This window comes from Geotrypetes seraphini, chromosome 2 (assembly GCF_902459505.1).
Source record: "Geotrypetes seraphini chromosome 2, aGeoSer1.1, whole genome shotgun sequence".
Lineage (NCBI taxonomy): Eukaryota > Metazoa > Chordata > Amphibia > Gymnophiona > Dermophiidae > Geotrypetes > Geotrypetes seraphini.
This window is the reverse complement of record NC_047085.1, coordinates 348573126-348594396: the sequence shown is the minus strand read 5'-3', so window position 1 is coordinate 348594396 and position 21271 is coordinate 348573126. Positions and strand designations below refer to the sequence as shown.

At 46.0% G+C, this 21271-nt stretch overlaps 1 protein-coding gene across 11 annotated transcripts in view; it reads right to left on the bottom strand.

Moving 5' to 3' along the window:
* CLASP2 (cytoplasmic linker associated protein 2) overlaps positions 1-21271 on the bottom strand; it is a 650335-nt gene that overhangs the window by 575982 nt on the left and 53082 nt on the right. For 9 of the 11 annotated variants that reach the window (XM_033930348.1, XM_033930349.1, XM_033930352.1 and 6 more), the window contains exon 6: positions 14358-14455. In XM_033930348.1, the coding sequence (XP_033786239.1) occupies positions 14358-14455 (98 nt within the window). Of the gene's footprint in view, positions 1-10564; positions 10767-14357; positions 14456-21271 lie in introns of those variants that run through there. The other 2 variants (XM_033930362.1, XM_033930359.1) reach the window with 2 other exon arrangements.

The following is a 21271-nucleotide window of genomic DNA, read 5'->3' as shown; positions in this document are numbered from 1 at the left end:
TCTAGGACAAAACTGAGGCAGCTTGTGATTGGGAGGAGACGCAAACAGGTCTATCTGAGGAGTTCCCCAGAGAGAGAATATTTGATGTAAAACTGCAGAGTTGAGCGTCCAGGAACCTGCCGAGCTTGTCTGCAAGAGTGTTCTTTTCTCCTTGAATGTAAATCGCTTTGAGAAATATGTTGCGAGCAATTGCCCAGTGCCATATTCTGGGCCTCCTCACAGAGAATGAAAGAACCTGTTCCTCCTTGCTTGTTTATGTAATACATTGCTACCTGTTTGTACGTATCAGGAGAAAATGATTGGTTACAATGTGCTGAAAAGTCTTGAAAGCATTGCTTATGGCTCTGAGCTCCAAGAGATTGATGTGGAGCTGTTGATCCTGAGATCTGTGACCCTGCGTACGAAGACTGTCCAGATGAGCTCCCAAAGTATAGTTGGACAAGTTCATGGTCAGAATTTTCCAATGTGGAGGAGTATGAAACAACAACCCTCTGGAGAAATTTGAAGAATTCATCGACCACTGTAGAGAATGACGAAAAGAAGATGTGAGTGTAATCTGCTGAGACAATGGGTCGAAAGCTTGAGACCACTGGGATGCAAGAGATCATTGAGAAGTCCTGAGATGCAGTCTCGCAAAAGGAGTAACATGAACCGTGGAGGTCATGTGGCCCAGTAGCACCACCATCCGGCTGGCCGAGATTGATGGAAGGTAACACACCTGAATGCAAAGGTGAATCGAACTGTCTTGTCTTTGCTGAGGAAGAAATACTCTGAGATGAATGATGTCGAGCAGAGCTCCTAAGAACTACAGAGTCTGAGAGGGGTGAAGTTGAGATTTGGAAAAATTGACTTCGAACCCCAACTGCTGAAGCAAGAGAATTGTGGATTGTATGGCTGCAAGCATCCCTTGAGGTATGGCGTCTTTTATCAACCAATTGTCGAGATAAGGAAACACTTGAAGACCTTGGGCTCATAATGCCACTGCTACTACTACCAGGCACTTGGTAAATACTCTGGGAGAGGATGCAAGGCCGAATGGTAAGACTTTGTACTGAAAATGGTACTGTGTCACTTGAAACCTGAGAGACTTCCTGTAGGCCTGATGAACTAGAATGTGAGTGTAGGCTTCTTTTAGATCCAGAGCTCATAGCCAGTCGTTCCGATCTAAGAGGAGATAGAGAGTCACTGAAGACAATATGCAAAACTTTTCCTTTTTCCAGAAATTTGTTCAGGCCCCTGAGGTCCAAAATTGGACGTAGACCTCCTGTCTTATTCGGTATAAGAAAATACCAGGAGTAAAAACCACAATTCCTCTGAGCAGGTGGAACTATTTCTGTTGCATTCAGAAGAAGTAAAGAGTCTATCTCCCGAAGAAGGAAGGACATCTGCTGATGGTCGAAAGAGGGCTCTCTTAAAAGATGATCTAGAGCACAGGCATCAAAGACGGTCTTCAAGGGCCGCAATTCAGCCAGGTTTTCAGGATTTCCCTAATGAATATGCATGAGATTTATTAGCATACCATGAACACAGTGCATGCAAATAAATCTCATGCATATTCATTGGGGAAATCCTGAAAATCCAACTGGATTGTGGCCCTCGAGGACTGATTTTGACACCCCTGATCTAGAGGTACAGTATCAAAAAGAAGAGTATCCCTCTCGAATGACTTTTAGAACCCAGAGGTCTGTTGTTATTAATTCCTAGCATGGATAATAAAACTGGAGTCATCCTCCAACTGGCTGGGAAAGAGGCTTAGAAAGAGAAACAGCAGCTATGCTCTCCAAGAGCCCATCAAAAGGACTGAGAAGATTTCTGAGAAGCTGCTGGTTGAGCCTTTTGTGGACGCTGTTGCTTTTGCTTCTTCTGCTGAGGCATATGAGGTGCAGCAGGTTTTGTTGAGTAACACCTCTAATAAGAAGAAGAAGGCTTGAAAGGTCTGGTTGAAGGAGGTTTAGACTTGGTTTTAAGCAAAGCATCCCAATGTTTTTCATGATCTGTGAGTTTTTGTGTAGCATTTTCAATAGAGTCACCTAAAAGCTCATCCCCAAACAGGAAATATTAGCCAATCTGTCTTGAAGATTGATGTCCATATCTGAGACTCTCAGCCATGGCAGACGGCTCATCACCAATGACATAGCTGAAGCTCTAAATCAGTGTTTTTCAACCTTTTTATACCTATGGACCGGCAGAAATAAAAGAATTATTCTGTGGACCAGCATCGGTCCGTGGACAGGCGGTTGAAGAACACGGGGCTAAGTCGTGGGCCAGACCCCGCCCATCTCTACCCAATCTCCACCCCAGACTCCGCCCCCATAATAGTACTAATTGCACCTTGCACGTCCTGTGCCTCATCTGGAAGCCTTCCCTCTGACGTTGCAACTTCAGAGAGAAGGTTTCCGGTTCAGGCGCAGGATGCCCGTAGGAGCCACTGCCCGTGGCTTCGTGCACTGAATCAGTTAGGAAGAGGCAGCTGGCTCGAAGATAACACCGCATCGATCGCACCGTGGACTGGTGGCTGAAGAACACTGTTTTAGGCCTGATGCACGTGCTGTGGACCAGCAGGAAATTTCTGTGGACCGGCACTGGTCCATGGACCAGTGGTTGAAGAACACTGCTCTAGATGATAATTCAAAAGCATCATAAGCAGATCTTGCTATATATCGTCTAGGAAGGGAGAGCATACAGAAGATATTGTGAAATTCCTGTAGATGTTGAGAAGGAATATATTTATCAAAAGAAGGCATTTTTTAAATATGGTGCTTTAAATAGCAGGAGAAATAAAAATTGTAATTAAGGACCCTGTTTGCCAACATGGAATTCTGATAAAGGCGACGTCCAAATTTGGCCATAGTGCACCCTTCGCGTCCCAGTGGGACTGAGGCGTAGGCCTTTGATGGAAATGATTTTTTCAGATTTGACTCCACAACCAAGGATTGATATTGAAGTTGTAGGTTATCAAAACCTGGAGAAGACAATTTTATACAGAGAATCAAGGTTTCTGGGAGCCACTGTAATAGTCAAAGGCATTTCCCAATGGCTCATCATAATCTAGGGCCTCTAGATATTCAGTGCTGTAGGCAGAATCAGCTTCAAGTTTGACAGGCAAGTCTTTGCCTGTCTTATAAATTTTGAAAAAGAGATCCTTTCTGCAGAGGATCTTGTTCTAGTCGGGGATTTCTGAGGAGACTTGTCTGAAAGAAAAGTTCCCATCCGATTCAGACTGTAAGTCAGAGTCATAAATAGGCTTTGGTGAATGTGTGCGTCGAGAGGATCAATGCTTTCAATGACTCCGGTACCAATCTGGTGCTTTCTGGACTTCGAACGTAAAGGTGAAGAAGAGGATTGTCGATGTCTTGATGAAACAGATTGAAGTCTTGCATCAAGAAGAGCGACGGTGACTGAAGGAATATCTGTCGGTGTTCCACTGGGGAACTAGTTGCAGTACCACAGGACCTGGTGGTCATCTGCTCAGGCTGGACTGGTACCAAGGTAATCAATTTTGGTGCATGTAGTTTGAATATATGCCACAGCTCCATTTTGAAAAACTCAAGGTTTTCATAGAAAGAAAGCACTGCTTCCTGTGTCTTGTCTGCCGGTACCATCAGTGCTGTAGCTTGCCTCGGAGAGGATGAGGTTGCACACCTTGAAGGAGAGGCAAGCCACAAGAGCATTGCTGCTTGGTCAGCATCAAGGGACTCAATGCAAGAATGATCTGTTAAGCTGTTTGAGAAGCTGATGTCTTCTTAGCTGGCTTTCCAGACGATGCAAGGTCTTCTGATGCCAAAGTCTTCGACGTCGATAGTTGTGAAGTCTTGGGGCTCCTTTTAAGAAGCCGCAGTAGCCGCTACTGCCTCCTCTTGAGCGCATGATTAAGCACAGTTACTTACCGTAACAGGTGTTATCCAGGGACAGCAGGCAGATATTCTTAACACATGGGTGACGTCACCGACGGAGCCCTCGGTACGGACCTTTTTAACTAGAAGTTTCTAGTTGGCCGCACCGCGTGTGCGCGAGTGCCTTCCCGCCCGACGGAGGAGTGCGTGGTCCCCAGTTAGGATAAGCCAGCTAAGAAGCCAACCCGGGGAGGTGGGTGGGACGTAAGAATATCTGCCTGCTGTCCCTGGATAACACCTGTTACGGTAAGTAACTGTGCTTTATCCCAGGACAAGCAGGCAGCATATTCTTAACACATGGGTGACCTCCAAGCTAACAAAGAGGGAGGTGGGATGGTTGGCCATTAGGAAAATAAATTTCGTAACACAGATTGGCCGAAGTGTCCATCCCGTCTGGAGAACGCATCCAGACAGTAGTGAGTAGTGAACGTGTGAACTGAGGACCAAGTGGCCGCCTTGCAGATTTCCTCGATGGGCGTGGAACGGAGGAAAGCTACAGAAGCAGCCATAGCTCGGACTCTGTGGGCCGTGACAGCTCCTTCCAGTGAGAGACCGGCCCGAGCATAGCAGAATGCAATACAGGCAGCAAGCCAATTTGAAAGTGTCCGTTTGGAGACAGGACGACCCAAACGGTTGGGATCGAAAGACAAAAATAGCTGAGGGGATGTTCGGTGAGCTCTGGTACGATCAAGGTAGTAAGCAAGGGCACGCTTACAATCCAGCGTGTGCAACGCCTGTTCCCCAGGATGCGAGTGAGGCTTAGGGAAGAAGACGGGCAACACAATGGACTGGTTGAGGTGAAAAGCCGAGACCACCTTGGGAAGGAATTTAGGGTGGGTACGCAGAACAACCTTGTCATGGTGAAAAACAGTGAATGGTGGGTCAGCAACCAGTGCATGTAGTTCGCTAACCCTCCTGGCAGAGGTGATGGCAATTAGGAAAAGCACCTTCCAGGTAAGAAGCCTGAGCGAAGTAGTGGCAAGAGGCTCAAACGGAGGTTTCATGAGTGCTGAGAGAACCACATTGAGGTCCCAGACGACAGGAGGAGGCTTGAGAGGCGGTTTGATATTGAAGAGATCTCTCATAAATCTGGAAACCAGAGGATGAGCCGTGAGGGGTTTTCCGAGAATAGGCTCATGAAACGCAGTGATGGCACTGAGGTGGACTCTGATGGAGGTAGTTTTGAGGCCAGCATTGGACAGCGAGAGCAAATATTCCAATACAGTTTCCACCGCTAAGGAGGTGGGTTCCTGATGATGCCGGAGACACCACGAGGAGAATCTGGTCCATTTCTGATGGTAACATTGGAGGGTGGCCGGCTTCCTGGAGGCGTCCAAGATGAGGCGGACCGGCTGAGATAGGTTCCCAGGAGAGGTCAGCCCGAGAGAAACCAAGCTGTCAGGTGGAGCGAAGACAGATTGGGATGCAGTAGAGACTGATGCTGCTGCGTAAGTAGAGTAGGAAACACAGGAAGGAGAATGGGTTCCCTGGAGCTGAGTTGGAGCAGGAGTGAGAACCAGTGTTGGCGAGGCCACCGAGGTGCGATAAGAATCATGGTGGCGTTGTCCTTGCGGAGTTTGGACAAGGTCCGCAACATCAGAGGAAGTGGAGGGAAGGCATACAGGAACCGATCCCTCCAGTCGAGCAGGAATGCATCCGGAGCCAGACGGTGAGGAGAGAAGAGTCTGGAGCAGAATTGGGGCAGCTGATGGTTGTGAGGTGCTGCAAAGAGGTCCACCTGCGGAGTGCCCCATCGAGCAAAGATGGAGAGCAGAGTCGGAGGGTCCAACGTCCACTCGTGAGGTTGAAGGATGCGGCTGAGATTGTCGGCCAGAGAGTTCTGTTCGCCCTGGATATAGACCGCCTTGAGAAAGAGATTGCGGTCCGTGGCCCAGGTCCAGATGCGCAGAGCCTCCAAACAAAGGGGGCGAGATCCGGTGCCGCCTTGCTTGTTTATGTAGTACATGGCGACTTGATTGTCTGTGCACAGGAGGAGGACTTGAGGGCAGAGAAGATGTTGGAAAGCCTTGAGGGCGTAGAACATGGCTCTGAGTTCCAGGAAGTTTATGTGATGACGACGCTCCTGTGGGGTCCAAAGTCCCTGGGTGCGTAGATCTCCTAGGTGAGCTCCCCACGCGTAGGGGGACGCATCGGTGGTGATGATCATAGAGTGGGGGGGCAGATGAAAAAGTAGACCCCTGGAAAGATTTGAGGAGTTCAACCACCATTGGAGAGATTGCTGAAGAGATGATGTCACAGAGATGGGATGAGAAAGAAGATCTGTAGTCTGTGACCATTGGTTGGCAAGAGTCCACTGAGGCGTACGAAGGTGGAGACGTGCCAGAGGAAGGACATGCACCGTCGAGGCCATGTGACCCAGGAGGACCATCATCTGTCGGGCAGGAATGGAGGGATGCATGAGTACCTGACGGCAGAGATGGAGCAGGGTCCGCTGGCGATCGGAGGGGAGAAAGGCCCTCATCAGCGTGGTGTCCAGAACTGCTCCAATGAATTGAAGTCGCTGGGTGGGAAGCAGATGCGACTTGGGGTAGTTGATCTCGAACCCCAGGAGGTGGAGGAGAGAGATGGTGTGATGAGTAGCTTGTAGCACGAGTTGAGATGAAGGTGCTTTCACCAACCAATCGTCCAAGTAGGGGAACACCTGGAGGTTGTGAGACCTGAGGAAGGCCGCCACCACTATAAGGCACTTGGTGAAGACTCTGGGGGAGGAGGCGAGGCCAAACGGTAGCACTTTGTACTGATAGTGGTGGTGTAGCACCTGGAACCGCAGATAGCGGCGAGAATTCTGATTGATGGAGATGTGAGTGTAGGCCTCTTTGAGGTCCAGGGAACATAGCCAGTCGTGTTGAGAAAGAAGAGGGTAAAGCGTGGCAAGGGAGAGCATTCTGAACTTTTCCTTGACCAGACACTTGTTGAGGTCCCTGAGATCGAGAATGGGACGGAGGTCTCCCGTCTTTTTGGGAACCAGGAAGTAGCGGGAGTAGAATCCCTGACCCCTTTGATCTGGAGGCACTTCTTCGATGGCATTGAGAAGGAGGAGGGATTGAACCTCCCTCAGGAGGAGGGGGGTTTGAGATGAGTGTGAAGCAGACTCTACGGGAAGGTTGTCTGGTGGAAGAGTCTGGAAGTTGAGAGAGTAGCCGTGGCGGATGATGTTGAGGACCCACTGGTCCGACGTGATGACTTCCCAACGGCTGGAGAAAATGGTGAGACGACCCCCGATAGGCTGTGGAAGAGGTAGCGAGGGTGGATGACTGGCTATGCCCTGGAGAGAAGAGTCAAAAGGGCTGAGATTGTTTAGCAGGCTGAGGAGGCTTAGAAGGTTGAGTGGCCTGAGATCTAGCCTGGGCATGGTGCTGCTGTTGACGGGGTCGCCGAGATTGTTGGGGAGGCGGATTGAGTGGCCTGGCTGAGAACCTCCGCTGGTAAGATGATTGAGGCCGATAGGGTCGGGCAGGCGGAGCCTTCTTTTACGGCTTGATGAGGGTGTCCCACCTGGTCTCATGGGCCGAGAGTTTCTGGGTGGTGGAATCCAGTGACTCTCCAAAGAGTTCATCCCCGAGACAGGGGGCGTTGGCCAAACGATCCTGGTGGTTGATGTCCAGGTCGGAGACTCTGAGCCAGGCTAAGCGACGCATGGCTACGGCCATGGCAGAGGCCCGAGAGGTGAGCTCGAAGGAGTCGTATATTGAGCGGACCATATATTTGCGCATTTGGAGAAGGCCAGAGATGTGTTGTTGGAATAGCGGGACCTTGCGCTCAGGAAGGTACTTCTGGAGGGCAGACAGTTGTTGGACCAAGTGTTTCAGATAGAAGGAAAAATGGAAGGAATAGTTGTTTGCCCTGTTGGCAAGCATGGCATTCTGGTAAAGCCTCTTGCCAAACTTGTCCATGGTCTTACCTTCTCTGCCAGGAGGGGTAGAGGCATAGACACTGGAGCCCTGAGTCTTTTTTAAGGTGGATTCCACCAGAAGGGACTCATGGGGCAATTGAGATTTGTCGAATCCAGGAATAGGGATGACCCGGTAAAGGTTGTCCAGTTTACGGGGGGCTCCCGGTACCGTGAGGGGATTTTCCAAGTTTTTGTAGAATGTTTCCCGTAGGATGTCATGCACGGGAAGCTTGAGGAACTCCTTAGGAGGTTGCTCAAAGTCTAAAGCCTCTAGAAAGGCTTGAGACTTTTTGGAGTCAGATTCTAGGGGAAGGGACAGGGCAGCAGACATTTCTCTCAGAAATTTAGAAAATGAGGACTGCTCTGGTTTAGAGGTGGCATCGGGTGCCGATGGTTCCTCATCAGATCAGGAGGGATCCTCCTCGGTACCGAGAGGAGTTTCCTCCCATAAGTCAGGGTCCCTGACCTCTGGTGCATGTCGAGACACCGGGGTGGAGGGCGCGGTATGGCGAGTCTTGGACAAAGACTTTCCAGAGCGCACCGAAACGGTACCAGGGGAGGACGACCAGCGTCGATCTCGGTCCCGAGAAGAATGCCGTACCGCCTGGTGCCGAGGAGGATCCAATGTGGCCTGAGAATGAACCACCGGATCGCCATGAAGTTGGGCCGAAAGGATCGGCATGGAGGTGTTCACCAGTACCGAAGGGGTGGACACCGGGGGCTCGGTACGGGGCTCGGGCCGGTCTGGTACCGGAAGGAGCGGTGCCAGGATAGTGGGCAACAGTTGTTCAAGTTGTTTCTTCAACTGCTCCTGGAGTTGAGCCTTTAAGATGGCCGAGATACGGTCATCTAGGGGTGGCATCGGAACCGCTTTCTTTTTCTTCGGTTCCTTGGATGCCGCTCCACGCCCCGGCGATGAGGAGGCCGATGACGAGGCACTCACCGAGATCGGGGCGGAGCGTTTGCGGGACCGGTGCGATGCCGGTAGGGACGGTGTCGCCACCGTAGCTGGAGGGCGCTCGAGGGAAGAGGAAGGCTTCTTAGCCGGCTTACCTGGCGCCAGCGACGCCGATGTGGGGTCGGTCGGTGTCGAGGTCGACGGTGCCGATTTTTGAGGTACCGCCGTTGAAGGTGAGGAGTCCATCGCCGACTCGGTGCCGAAGAGAAGAGTTTGTTGAATTCTTCGGTTTTTAAGGGTTCTCTTTTGAAGAGTGGCACAGCGGGTGCAGGAGTCCGCCCGATGCTCCGGACCCAGACACTGCAAACACCAATTGTGTGGGTCAGTTATGGAGATCGGGCGTGCACACCACTGGCACTTCTTAAAACCGACCTGCGGGGGCATGAAGGGGAAGATAGCCTCCGCAAAATCGAAGCCCGAGGCCTGTATATTGGCAACAGGCCCCGCCGGGGCAAAAACGAAAGAAAAAAGGCGAAAAAGCAAAGTTTTTTTTTTTTTTTTTTTTTGCAAATCAAAGAAAAATAAACCCGAAGGTAAGGAGAGAAAAAATAAGGAAAAAAGCGCGAGCGGGAAGGCAAAAAAGTGGTTTCAACGGCCGTTGAAAAAACACACGCGTCTTCTTCGCTCCGCGGAAACGAAGAAACTGGGGACCACGCACTCCTCCGTCGGGCGGGAAGGCACTCGCGCACGCGCGGTGCGGCCAACTAGAAACTTCTAGTTAAAAAGGTCCGTACCGAGGGCTCCGTCGGTGACGTCACCCATGTGTTAAGAATATGCTGCCTGCTTGTCCTGGGATAAAAAGCCGCTACTGTGGCTTCGTAAAAGGAGCCCTTAGTGTCTATACCAGTCCCGAACAGTTTCTCCTGTTGAAGTTTACGGCTTTTAATTGAATGCTTCTGCAGGGTATAACACCGAGCACAGGATTCCACCCAGTGTTCAGGCCCAAGGCACTGTAAGCACCAACTATGCAGGTCGGTGATAGAAATTGGCCTTTGGCACCTGCAGCACTTTTTGAAGCCTATTAACGGTCTGGACATGGATGGAAAGACCACGTCAACCAAATTAAACTCAATGGCTAAAGAAAAAAAAACAAAACCTCAATGGGCAAAGTCCACGAGAGAAAAAGAGAAAAAAATATTTCTCCCCCCACTTTTTAAAAAAAAAGAGAAAAGAGGACAAAGAAAATTTTAAACTACAAAAACTAAGTAAAAAAGTTGCGAAGTGGGAAGGCAAGCACAAAATTTGAACAGTTTTAAAAAACATGACTTCTTAACTGCGGAAAACTAAGAACCGAGGTACCATGAGCCTATGTTGGGCGGGAAGGCACTCGCGCATGTGCGGTACAGGCAATCGCAAACTTTCTAAAAGTCTTAAAGTGGTGATGCACTTTTAAAGTGTCCGTACTGGGGTTCCGTGGATGATGTCAGCCACATGTGAGAATATGCTGCCTGCTTGTCCTAGGATAATATGTGTTACATAATATGAAAATAAAGTTTTCATAGAATTTCTATTAAAAAGTTGCATGTGGTTTCATAATTTCAATGCAGTTACTTTAAAAGGCACACCCTTACACATGTTTTAATTCATTAAAAAATAAATAAAAGTCTGTGCTACTGATCATATACCATGTGTATCAAAAATATCAATTATCTATTTTCCAGTATCCAATTTACTTCCTTTAGCATGCATATATATGTTATTAAAAACAAAACACAGTTTCCTAAGTCATTAATTAAACCACCACATATCAAAATCAAAATTGAGAGACCTCTCTAGTAATGTAAAACATACAAAACTGACCTCACCGGAAGACTGTGTAATGGGTATTTCTCCAACACCTCTGAGCAAACTTTACTGGAGTATTTTTATTCGCCTTAAACGGTACAGGAGGATTTAAAATCTTCCTAGATAGCAACCAAAAGCAGCAGATCCAAGGCTGTGTCTGTAACCCATGTTCACCAAAACTTCCTGACAAGAGCCGGAGAATAAATGTCAGCTGATTCTGCTTCCTAACTGCTGAAGCTGCTTACATCAGCTACCCTCTTCAGCTCCTCAGGATGACATGGTAGCTCACATACCAAGCTCAGATCTTATTTCAGTTCCACTGCATAACTAACAAGAAGAAGCATGATTTGCAAGTTTTATGTAATGAAATTCTGCTGTTGCCATCTGGTGGTTCATCATGCAGCATGTAGGGACAAAATGTATTTCAACATATGACTAACCAAATAGAAAACATTGTACTATAATGTCTGCACATACAGTATCCAGCTGGTGTGCTAACATCATATGTGAAGTCAGAATTTGCATAGTATGTCTAGGTAGAAACTGGGGTGTCCAGATTCACTGAACATATGTCTTTTGTAAAATATATAAAAGAAAGGCCAATAAATACAGTTGCAAGTACTAGCACATCTTGCACATTTAAATAACATGCTAAAAATTTAAGTCAGCATCACTCAGGGGCAGCATCTTTTGTTGATGTGCCATGATTAATTTTTTAGATAATATATACCTCAAGCTAAATAGTTTACTTGGAAAATTTAAGTGGGGAGGATCGATATTGACGGTTATGGGAGGACCCTTGAAACAGCAGTGTGCGAAACATGTCGGGTCCAACCCTCCCGAACCGAGCTACAGAATTTAAAGATTGAATGCTGAATTGATGAGTGATTAACTGAACTCAAAGATCGCTACAAAGCTAAGCTAAGTTTTAAAGATCTATTTATTGAATTTTACTATGAACTATTTATGAAATATGGTGCACAGCAATAAATTAAGCACTAAGCACTTTTGAAAGGGAAATTGTATTTAATGTAGCACGAAGCATAGTGCACATTAAGATAAATTAGAAAAGAATGATTTAAGCAGTATAAAGGAGCCGATGAGGATGCTACAACATAAAGCTCGCCGCTATGAAAGATATTTGATGCAGTAGAGTGGTGGGGTTGAGGCTCATAAATCTACTGTTTACACTTTTTAAAAAAAAAATTTTTTTTTTGTGGTAGCTTGGGGTATATATTATCTCAACTAAATTGCTGACTCCGAGAAGAAAATTGCATCACATATTTTGCTAATAGTATATATGATTAATTTTTAAAGTACCAGGTCGTTTATAAATATGTCCCCCAATAGATCCCCCATTTGATTAATACCCCCATTACCACAACCTTTAAAGCATCCCTTAAAGTTCCACCGCTCACCTCTCCCATATCATTTTCTGTCGGAAAATGTGCAATGGTGGAACAGACCTCCTCACACACTTTCAGATCCTCTAACCAGTTTAGAGAATTTGTGTTTGCTATGTATATATATTTTCTAAAATCAGAATAAGTAGCCTCTAAGCTTGGAAAACCAATATTAGAGGCTACTTCTTATTCTGATTTTAGAAAATCATTAAAGACACGCCTGTTTGACATGTTTACATCTTAGTTGTGATACTGTTTAACTTATCCTTGCCTTTTAACTGATGTATTCCAATTTTAATTGATTGTTTTAATATGTATTCTATTTATACTGACTGCATGTATTTTTTCCTTTGTTGTGAACCGCTTCAAACCTTTGGTATAGCGGTATACAAAAATAAATTATTATTATTATTACTATACAGGAGGAGATGTGAGGGAGTTTTATGCGATTTATCATGCAACTAAAAACTTTAATCACGATTAATCACACAATTAAAAATTTTAGCCAACGTACAGACCTAGTTTTAATTTATTATCTGTGTCAAATGTTAAGCATTTGCTTTCACCTATGAATTGATTTACATCTCCAGAAGACCCATATCCTGCCACTTTAATAAAGTCTCCTAAACGGTCTGTCAAAATACACATCTACTACGGTAAATGATAGCTTATCTGAAGTTATCTTTTCCATCAAATTATAAGTCTCTAATTTACTTTTCATATTCAAGATGGTGGAAAAAAGCTAAGTAGCTACAATTAGATGCTTTTTTTCTTCAAAAGACTTCAGCATTGCATCTCTGGCTTTAGATCATCTTTAGTATAGAGACTACTAAACTTTTCAGCAACACTTTTAGATACATGCACTACATGCCATGCAGCACTCAAAGAAAAAGAATCCTTGTTCTCTGGAGCCTACATGATTAGTGGCAGGTGGCCCCAGTGGTGTCAAAACATGTTGATGGATAACTGAGACAGAAAAAAAGCTTGTGTGGTGTAAGGGAAGAGAAGAAAAAGCAACAGTAGTACAATAAATAAGTAGAACCTCATAATCAAAAGCATTCTCTAAATAAATTGGAGTAGATGTTAACTTATCTTCAGCATCACTGCACAATTGTGCAAAATAAAAAAAATAAAAAAAGAGTTTCACTAAGGGCTGTTTTTGTGCCGGTATAATGTACTGGCACTTTTTAAAAACTTAGTCTCCCCCCCCACCCCAACGGCCGCAATTTGGCATCACCCCCCCCCTCCCAAAGTCTAAGCTTCCTTTTGGCTTTCCAAAAGGCGGTGGCAGTAATTCCCAAATGCTGCCCTGCCATCAGCCCCAGGCTCCTCTCTACTGTGGCTCATCTCTGAGGAAACAGGAAGTACTACTACTATTAGTTGTTTCTATAGCGCTACCAGATGTACGCAGCGCTGTACAGTCACAAAGGAGCTTATAATCTAAACAGACAAGACAGACAAACAGGATGTCATGGATACAGTTAAGAGGAATGATTAATCTGCTGGCTAGGTTGGTGGGCAGTGGGGAGTAGGGTTATGGATTGAAGGCTATATCAAAAAGGTACATCAGAGTACAGAATGCAGTACAGAATGGAGGCTGGAGCCAGCGGCAGGGCAATGTTTAGGAATTGCTGCCAATGCCAAATTTGAAAAGGAAAAGGAAAGATAGATTCAGGGAAGGGGGTTAAGAATGGAAGGGGTAGATGGGGGGAGGAGAGTGAATGACTGAATGAGCACAGGAAGCAGAAGAGACACTGAATTTTGTGAGGGAGCTAAAAAGGAGGGATGGAAGGAGAGAGTGATGTTGATGAGGATGGGGTAAAGGAAGAGAAGAAGAGGGAGGGGGAAATGTCAGATTAGAGGACAGTAGCGGGTGAGATGGACTCAGGGGATGGAGGGAGAGCAGGGAAGGAAGGTAGGAGTGAGAGGGTGTAGCTGCTGTAGGGGCAGAGACATAGTGACCCTGCCCCTAAGGTTGCCCTGCATGAATAACAGTGCTTTTTTCTATTTAAAGAAAAAAAGCATTGAATTCACTTAACAGGTTAGAAATTTATTTTAACAGGCTCAATGTACAAGAAAAGCCGAAGTGTTCACATCTATTTTGGCCTCTCTGGCAATCATCAACTATAAGATCAAAGTCATGAACTAAGAATAGACCATTTCTGAACTTTGAAGATACCGAGAGCCTATATTAACATACTACTTATTTTTACTTCATTACTGAGTTAAAGAGAAACCTAGTGGTAAAATAAGAAGGCTTCAAAACCAGGCCTCAAATCCTGCTTCTTCCGCTCTTTCTCCTCATGACCTTGGGAAAGTTACTGCACCCTTCACTGAATAAATTCCATTAATGTGATTTAATAATTAAATACCTGACATGCAAAGATTTTTGTAAAAAAACTGACCTTGTTAATGGAATTCCCCTTTTGCTAAGGTCAGCTCTCACTCTCTCCCCTACACGTCTGTATACTTCCACAATTGCCAATACAGCAGCATCTCTCACCTGTGAAAAAATATGAGATGACTGATTTTGTTAGAGGTCACAGTTGGTGCAATGAGTTCTTTTCATATCCTCACAGTTTGCTTTTTGTGTTTTTTAAAATCTAAGCATATAACACTTAACAGAAAATAAATGTACGCAATTTAATAGTCACTTAATATAAAAATTAAAGCCCCCTTTTATCAAGTCGTATTAGGGTTTATTATTGCTGGCCACTGTGGTAAAAATGCCAATGCTCATAGAATTCCTACAAGTGTCAGAGCTTTTACCACAGTGGTCAGCGATAAAAAAAAAAACCCTAACACGGCTTAATAAAAGGGAGCCTGAGATAGTTACACCAAATTAAAAAGGCTAGATGGTCCTTTTCTGGAAGAGAACATGATATGGTTCTGTTGGTTCAATCGGGAAGAACTTAAAAATTAAATGTAAAAACAAAGGAGCTAGACGTTTGAGATTGATGCGATGAGGATCAACAACATCTTGATCATCAATATGTCGAAGGAGGAGATACATAACTTGAGGAGGAGGAACATCGATGAGAATATCAATGTGGAGATCAATGCCTGGAGGGTGAACATCATCGAGAACGTCAACAATTGCTCACATGAGAGTCCGGAGGAATGCGGTGCTCCCTCTGGAAGAACTCAACGAGTCTCTCCCTAAACGAAGGCACCGGTAATGATGGATTAACAACCGGTACAATTGGTGCAACAGGTAGTCTCGGAGTGGGTGACCTTGAAGAGAATGCACACCATGGAGGAGAGACAACCTGCAAAGCTGGGGAGCAGTAGCGTTGTTGTTTGGTCTGCATCAAGGGACTTGATGCTGTAGAGATCTATGACGCTGGTCTGGAAGCAGATGGCTTCTTAGCTGGCTACTTCGATGCCAGAATATCCCTCAATGTTGATGTCGGAGTTTTCGAAGGCGACGGCTGAGAAGATCTAGTGGTGTCCATGGTAATGCCAAACAACTGCACCTGCTAAACACGACAGGCCTTAAGAGAGCGCAACTTTAAAGATTAATACTGAAAACAAGTCTCGATGTGGTATCCTGGGCCTAAACATGGAAGACACCAATTATGAAGGTCGGCTATAGAAATAGACCGTTGACACCTACCGCACTTCTTAAAACCCGTCAAAGATTTTAACATGGATGGGAAAATTAACTCAGTGAAATTAAACTCAATTTTTGACGAAAAACTGCTGAGAAAACTTCAGATGGAAAAAGAAAATTTTCTCTTTCCACAAGAACAAATGAAAAGAGAAGAAAAATAAGCAAAGAAGGAAGGCAACGCTAACTGAAGTGAGTTCAGTCAAAAAGATACTTCTTCGCTCCATGGAAAATGAAGTACCACGAGTCTCTTTAGCGGGAAGGCAGTCGCAAGCACTTCAAAAGTTTTTAAAGTGACAGTTCACTTACACTATAAGAGTTTGAAGTTTTCCCGAGTCTTTTGCTGTTATATTTCGGGGAGGGTTAGGGTTGGATTGGGGAGGGGAGGGGTAGAGGATTCCTTGTTGTCCTCTGCTACCTGGGAGGGCAATTGTGCTATCCTCCATGGGTTATGATAGTGTTTTTTGAAATATTGTTTTTTCACCTTCCATACATTGTTTTGATTGTGCTATGAAGCCAAGGTCCATTTAGGTTTCACTCAGATTTATGCTCCGTTAACTGTGGGATTTGTTCAAATATTCTGTTACTGCCTGCTTATTTGTTCTGCTTAACAGTGGATCATTTACCTCTTCCTTGTGTGAGTAAGGGGTGGGGGTTTATGACATTAATTGTCATTGACTATAGATCCAGTTATGTATGGAGAGTTATTTGTGTATTAAGGCAAGAAGAATTTGTAAGGTTTTCTATTCTGTTTCTTCTTTTGAAAATCAATAAAAATTGTTTAACACTACTAAAGTGACAGTTCACTTTTCAGACTGTCTGAACCGGGCTCTGTGGATGACATCACCCAAATGTGAGGACATGCTAATTGCTTGTCCTAGGATAAATAATGAATCTAAGCAGTTTACTGAATATCAGTTTGACAAGGGTAAGGAAAACACAATATAGGGACTTAGGTTGTAATCAGCATTATGAGGGAAGAAGGATAGATTTATTTATTTTTTATTTATTCCATCTATTCAGCCTATCTACCCAAAAAAGCCCAGAATGGGTTACAGAGTACATACACAGTATAGTCAAGACAAATATGGACAAGACGTATTTGGAAGCTAGTGGTACAATGACTGAATTATATGGTAGAGAACATCTGAGATACACTAGGTAACTAACTATGCATGCTATAGTAGAAATAAACAGCTGATATATATTAATTAACTATACATGTTATCCTCTATAATAAAAGCCTTATCCACGCATGCGCAGTTGACACGGCGTGATCCCTCCGCCGTGATTTCTGCTTCCGTGCGGTGTTCCATTTGTGGTGCACGGCAGCTTGCAGCATGTGCAGCGTGCATCGGCATGCGGCGGTGAGAGCATCCGGCTGCTACTGCTGCACAGGGAAGTGGAGGGGGAGAGGGAAAAGGGGCTGCTTTGGGGGGAAGGGGTGTGCTGGGGCAGGCAGCAATCTTGGTTTGCTCAGGGGCCAGAGAGAGATAGGCAGGGGGCCAGGGTGAGAGACAGAGAGACAGACAGAAAGAAAGACAGACAGACAAGGGCCAGGGAGAGACACAGACAGAAAGAATGACAAACAGACAGGGGGGTCAGAGAGACAGCCAGACAGACAACGGCCAAAGAGCGAGAAAGACAAACAGACAAGGGGCCAGAGAGACAGCCAGACAGACAGCGGCCAAGGAGCGAGAAAGACAGACAGACAGGGGGCCAGGGAGAGACATAGACAGAAAGAATGACAAACAGACAGGGGGCCAGAGAGAAAGACAGCAGCCAGGGAGAGACACAGACAGAAAGAATTACAGATAGACAGGGGGCCAGAGAGACAGAAAGAAAGGACAGATAGCCAACGGCCAAAGATCTGAGAGAGAGAGAGACAAAGAAAAAAAGACAGACAGAGACAGCGGCCAAGGAGAAAGAGAGAGACAGAAAGACAGATAGACAGAAAGCGGCCAAGGAGAGAGACCGAAAGAAAGAAAGACAGACATATCTATTCTAGCACCCGTTAATGTAACGGGCTTAAAGATTAGTAATAGATATAAACATCAGAGATATTTACAACTATAGTACATATAAATATCTTAGATACTCTAACTATACATGCTGTGGTGGGGAACTTGCGCTATGGTCTAGTTGAAAAGTTTATCTGAGATCAGTTAGGCTTGGTCTTTTCATGGAGCTGGATTTGTGGAGAGGAAGGTTTTCATTGCCTTCCTAAAATTCCATGAATGAATGACTTACTTATAATTAATGAATTACTTACTTATAAAATACAAAATGAAGAGGAAGTACATAGAAGACGCAAAAGTTGCAATAATGCCACAGCAGGGTAGGCAAAGGCAAAATCAAATTTTGCAAATCAAAATCGAATATTTAACTGATGCTGTGGAGAACGCTATAGTAAAGTAAAAGATTTTGAGAAGCAGTTTAGATTTCTGAATCTTGAAACAGAGATCTAAAAAGAGAGAGTTGGAGCCACAGTGCTGAAGGATAAGGATTAGAGAATGACACGGGGAAAAAATCTGTCCCCGTCACTGCACCATCCCCGGCCCACCATCCTCTGCACCGCCCCGTCACCGCCGTTCCCTTCACCGCCCCGTCACCGTCAACCCTTTCACCGCCCCGTCACCGCCACTGCCATCCCATTCACCGCCCCGTCACCGTCCCCGTCTAGCACCCATCTTCTTCCCTCCACTCCCCCGTAGTCTGGCATCTGTCTTCTTCCCTTCCAGCGTCTTCTCCCCACTCTGCCTTCCACATTTCCTTTCAGGGTCTGTTCCTCTCTACCCTCTTTCAATGTCTGTTCTATTCCTTTCCACCACCACCCTTCCCTCCCTCCTTTACCATCTCATCTGTTCCTTTCTACCACCCTTCTTTCATATCTTCTATCAGTCCCCCCACCATCACTAGCAGTCTCTCTTCTCCCTTACCATGAGCAAATAGAACTTCTGAAAATTGTATTGCTGAGGCATTATTTCTAGTACGCCTTTTTTTCCAGATTGATAATGACATCAATTTTATAATTCTTACTGTCTGCTCTGATTTCATTTACAATTTGGTTTGTGTTTTGTACCTGAGGATTCCATGAGGCATTTAACCTTTTCCTGTCTCTTCTGTGATTTCAAGTTGATTCCTTCAATAATGGAGTCTCAAGGCAGTAGCAGTTTTCTATTTTGGGCTCTTTTGACATTGTTTAAGGGATTTCTTGTACATTTGGTGCTGGTCTTCTTTGATGAGGTCACTTCAGAATCTATTTCCAAGGAAGAGAAACTTTTTCCCTTTCACCCCCTCCTTCCTTGTGTGAGCCGGAACATGCGGTTCCCGCAAGCAAGTAATTTTATATCATTTTCATTCTATTCATTCATAGAAATTAAAGTCTAGATAATGCCAGTCACATAACAAAACATGATTTTACAAAAATAATTCCCTGCACAGTCAAGCCTGCAAGGATTACCAGATGTCTTTCAGCAGCTCCCCTCCCTCCCTCCCCCTTACCTTTGTGGCCAAGTCAAAATGATCTACCAATAATAAAATTTAAAAAACACAAAGCACGCTGTACGCAGAGAAAATGTTAATTATCATTTATATTCTGCGGGTTTTCAAAGAGGTCAAGGCAGATGACTTTATGCAATGTCACCTCAGTAACAACTATACAAAAATAGACAAATATTCCCCCTCCCTTTTTACTAAACTGCGATAGCGGTTTTTAGCGCAGAGAGCTGCGCTGAATGCCCCATGCTGCTCTCGACGCTCATAGGCTCCCTGTGCTAAAAACCGCTATTGGGTTTTAGTAAAAGGGGACCATAGTGCAAAATATAGACAGCAGATATAAATTCTCAAAACGGACACATTTTGATCACTAAGTTGAAAATAAAATCATTTTTCCTACCTTTTTGTCTGGTGATTTCATGAGTCTCTGGTCCTTCTTCTGATCCTTCTTCTTTCTTCTCCTGCCCCCCCCCCCTTTCTTTCTCTCTCCCCTCTTTATTTCTGCCTTTCTTTCTCTCTCCCCCTGGCCCCCCTCTTTATTTCTGCCTTTCTTTCTCTCTCCCCCTGGCCTCCCTCTTTATTTCTCTCTCCCTGGCCCTCCTCTTTCTTTCTGCCTTTCTTTCTCTCCCCCTTGACCCCCTCTTTATTTCTGCCTTTCTTTCTCTCCCTCTGGCCCCCCTCTTTATTTCTGCCTTTCTTTCTTTCTTCCCTTGGCCTCCCTCTTTATTTCTCTCTCCCCCTGGCCCTCCTCTTTCTTTCTGCCTTTTTTTCTCTCCCTCTTGACCCCCTCTTTATTTCTGCCTTTCTTTCTCTCTCCCCTTGGTCCCCCTCTTTCTTTCTGCCTTTCTTTCTCTCTCCCCCTGACCCCTCTTTATTTCTGCCTTTCTTTCTCTCTCCCCCTGCCCCCTCTTTATTTTTTCCTTTCTTTCTCTCTCCCCCTAACCCCCACAAAGCCATGGTGCCAATTTCTCCACTTCCACGATTCTTTCCCTGCCCTCACCCCCGAGCCAGCAGCCGATTTCTCCCTGCTCCTTCCCCGATGTCCTGAACTTCATCAGGCAGCAGCAGCATTCACAATTCTCGCTTCAGACCTTCCTCTCTGTCGGGTCCTGTCTTCATGAAAACAGGAAGTAGGCAGGACCCAGCAGAGAACAAGGCCTGAAGTCGGCAACAGCAGCGAATTGTAAACGCTGCTGCTGCCCGAAGAAGGTAATGGAGCACCAAGGCAGACCGCTTCTCCCCCCCTCCCAGCCGAACCCCCGCTGACCCTCCTATCTCCCCCCCCATGAACCTTTCCGACCCTCCCAGCGAGAGCAGCAAACCTCCTTCGCAGCTTTCTCCTCCCTCTGCCGCGTCACTGATGACGTCATCAGTGATGCGGCAGAGGGGGGAGAAAGCCGACGCTACTGGAGGGAGGTTTGCTGCTTTCGCTGGGAGGGTCGGAAAGGTTCACGTGGGGGAAGAGATAGGAGGGTCAGCGGGGATTCGGCTGGGAGGGGGGAGAAGCGGTCTGCCTCGGTGCTCCAAGGCCTGGCACCATTACCTTTTTCGCCCCTCCCGCCCCCTCCCCTTAGTACGCTACTGCTCTCCAGCTCTCCTTAGTTTGCCGGTTTTCTTTTTCGGCGACCGGTACGCTTTCAAAGAGCCGCGCACGCGCAGCTGCTCAAAGTTCAATCTTCTGCTCTGCTGCAACTTCCTGTTTCCGGTTGGGTCAGAGCAGAAGATTGAATACTGAGCAGCCGCGCGTGCGCGGCTCTTTTGAAAGCGTTCCGCTCGCCGAAAAAGAAAGCCAGCAAACTAAGGTGAGGTGGAGAGAGGAAGCTGGTTAAACGATCGAGCCGACGTGCGGGTGGGCAGGTGGGGGCTGCGGGGACCGCACGATCCTTTATGCCTCACTGCGGTGACAAGACCATTCACCGCTCCACGGGGCGGTGATGGCCTTGTCCCCGTCCCCGCAGAGGCTGCTAATTTTCATTCCCCGTTTTTGGCGGGTTACCCGCAGCTAACGCAGTAGCCGCGGGTAAACCGCCACCGTGTCATTCTCTAATAAGGATCATGCAGAGTTTAAGTGAATTTGTAAAAAAGAAGGGAGAAATAAAGGGTGCTGATGAGTTGAACGAAGAGTATGAGAAGGAGCATTTCAAACTAGAAAGTCATAAAGAAAGGATGGAATGCCAATATCCAGTGTTTGATGAGCAAGAATAAGGATTT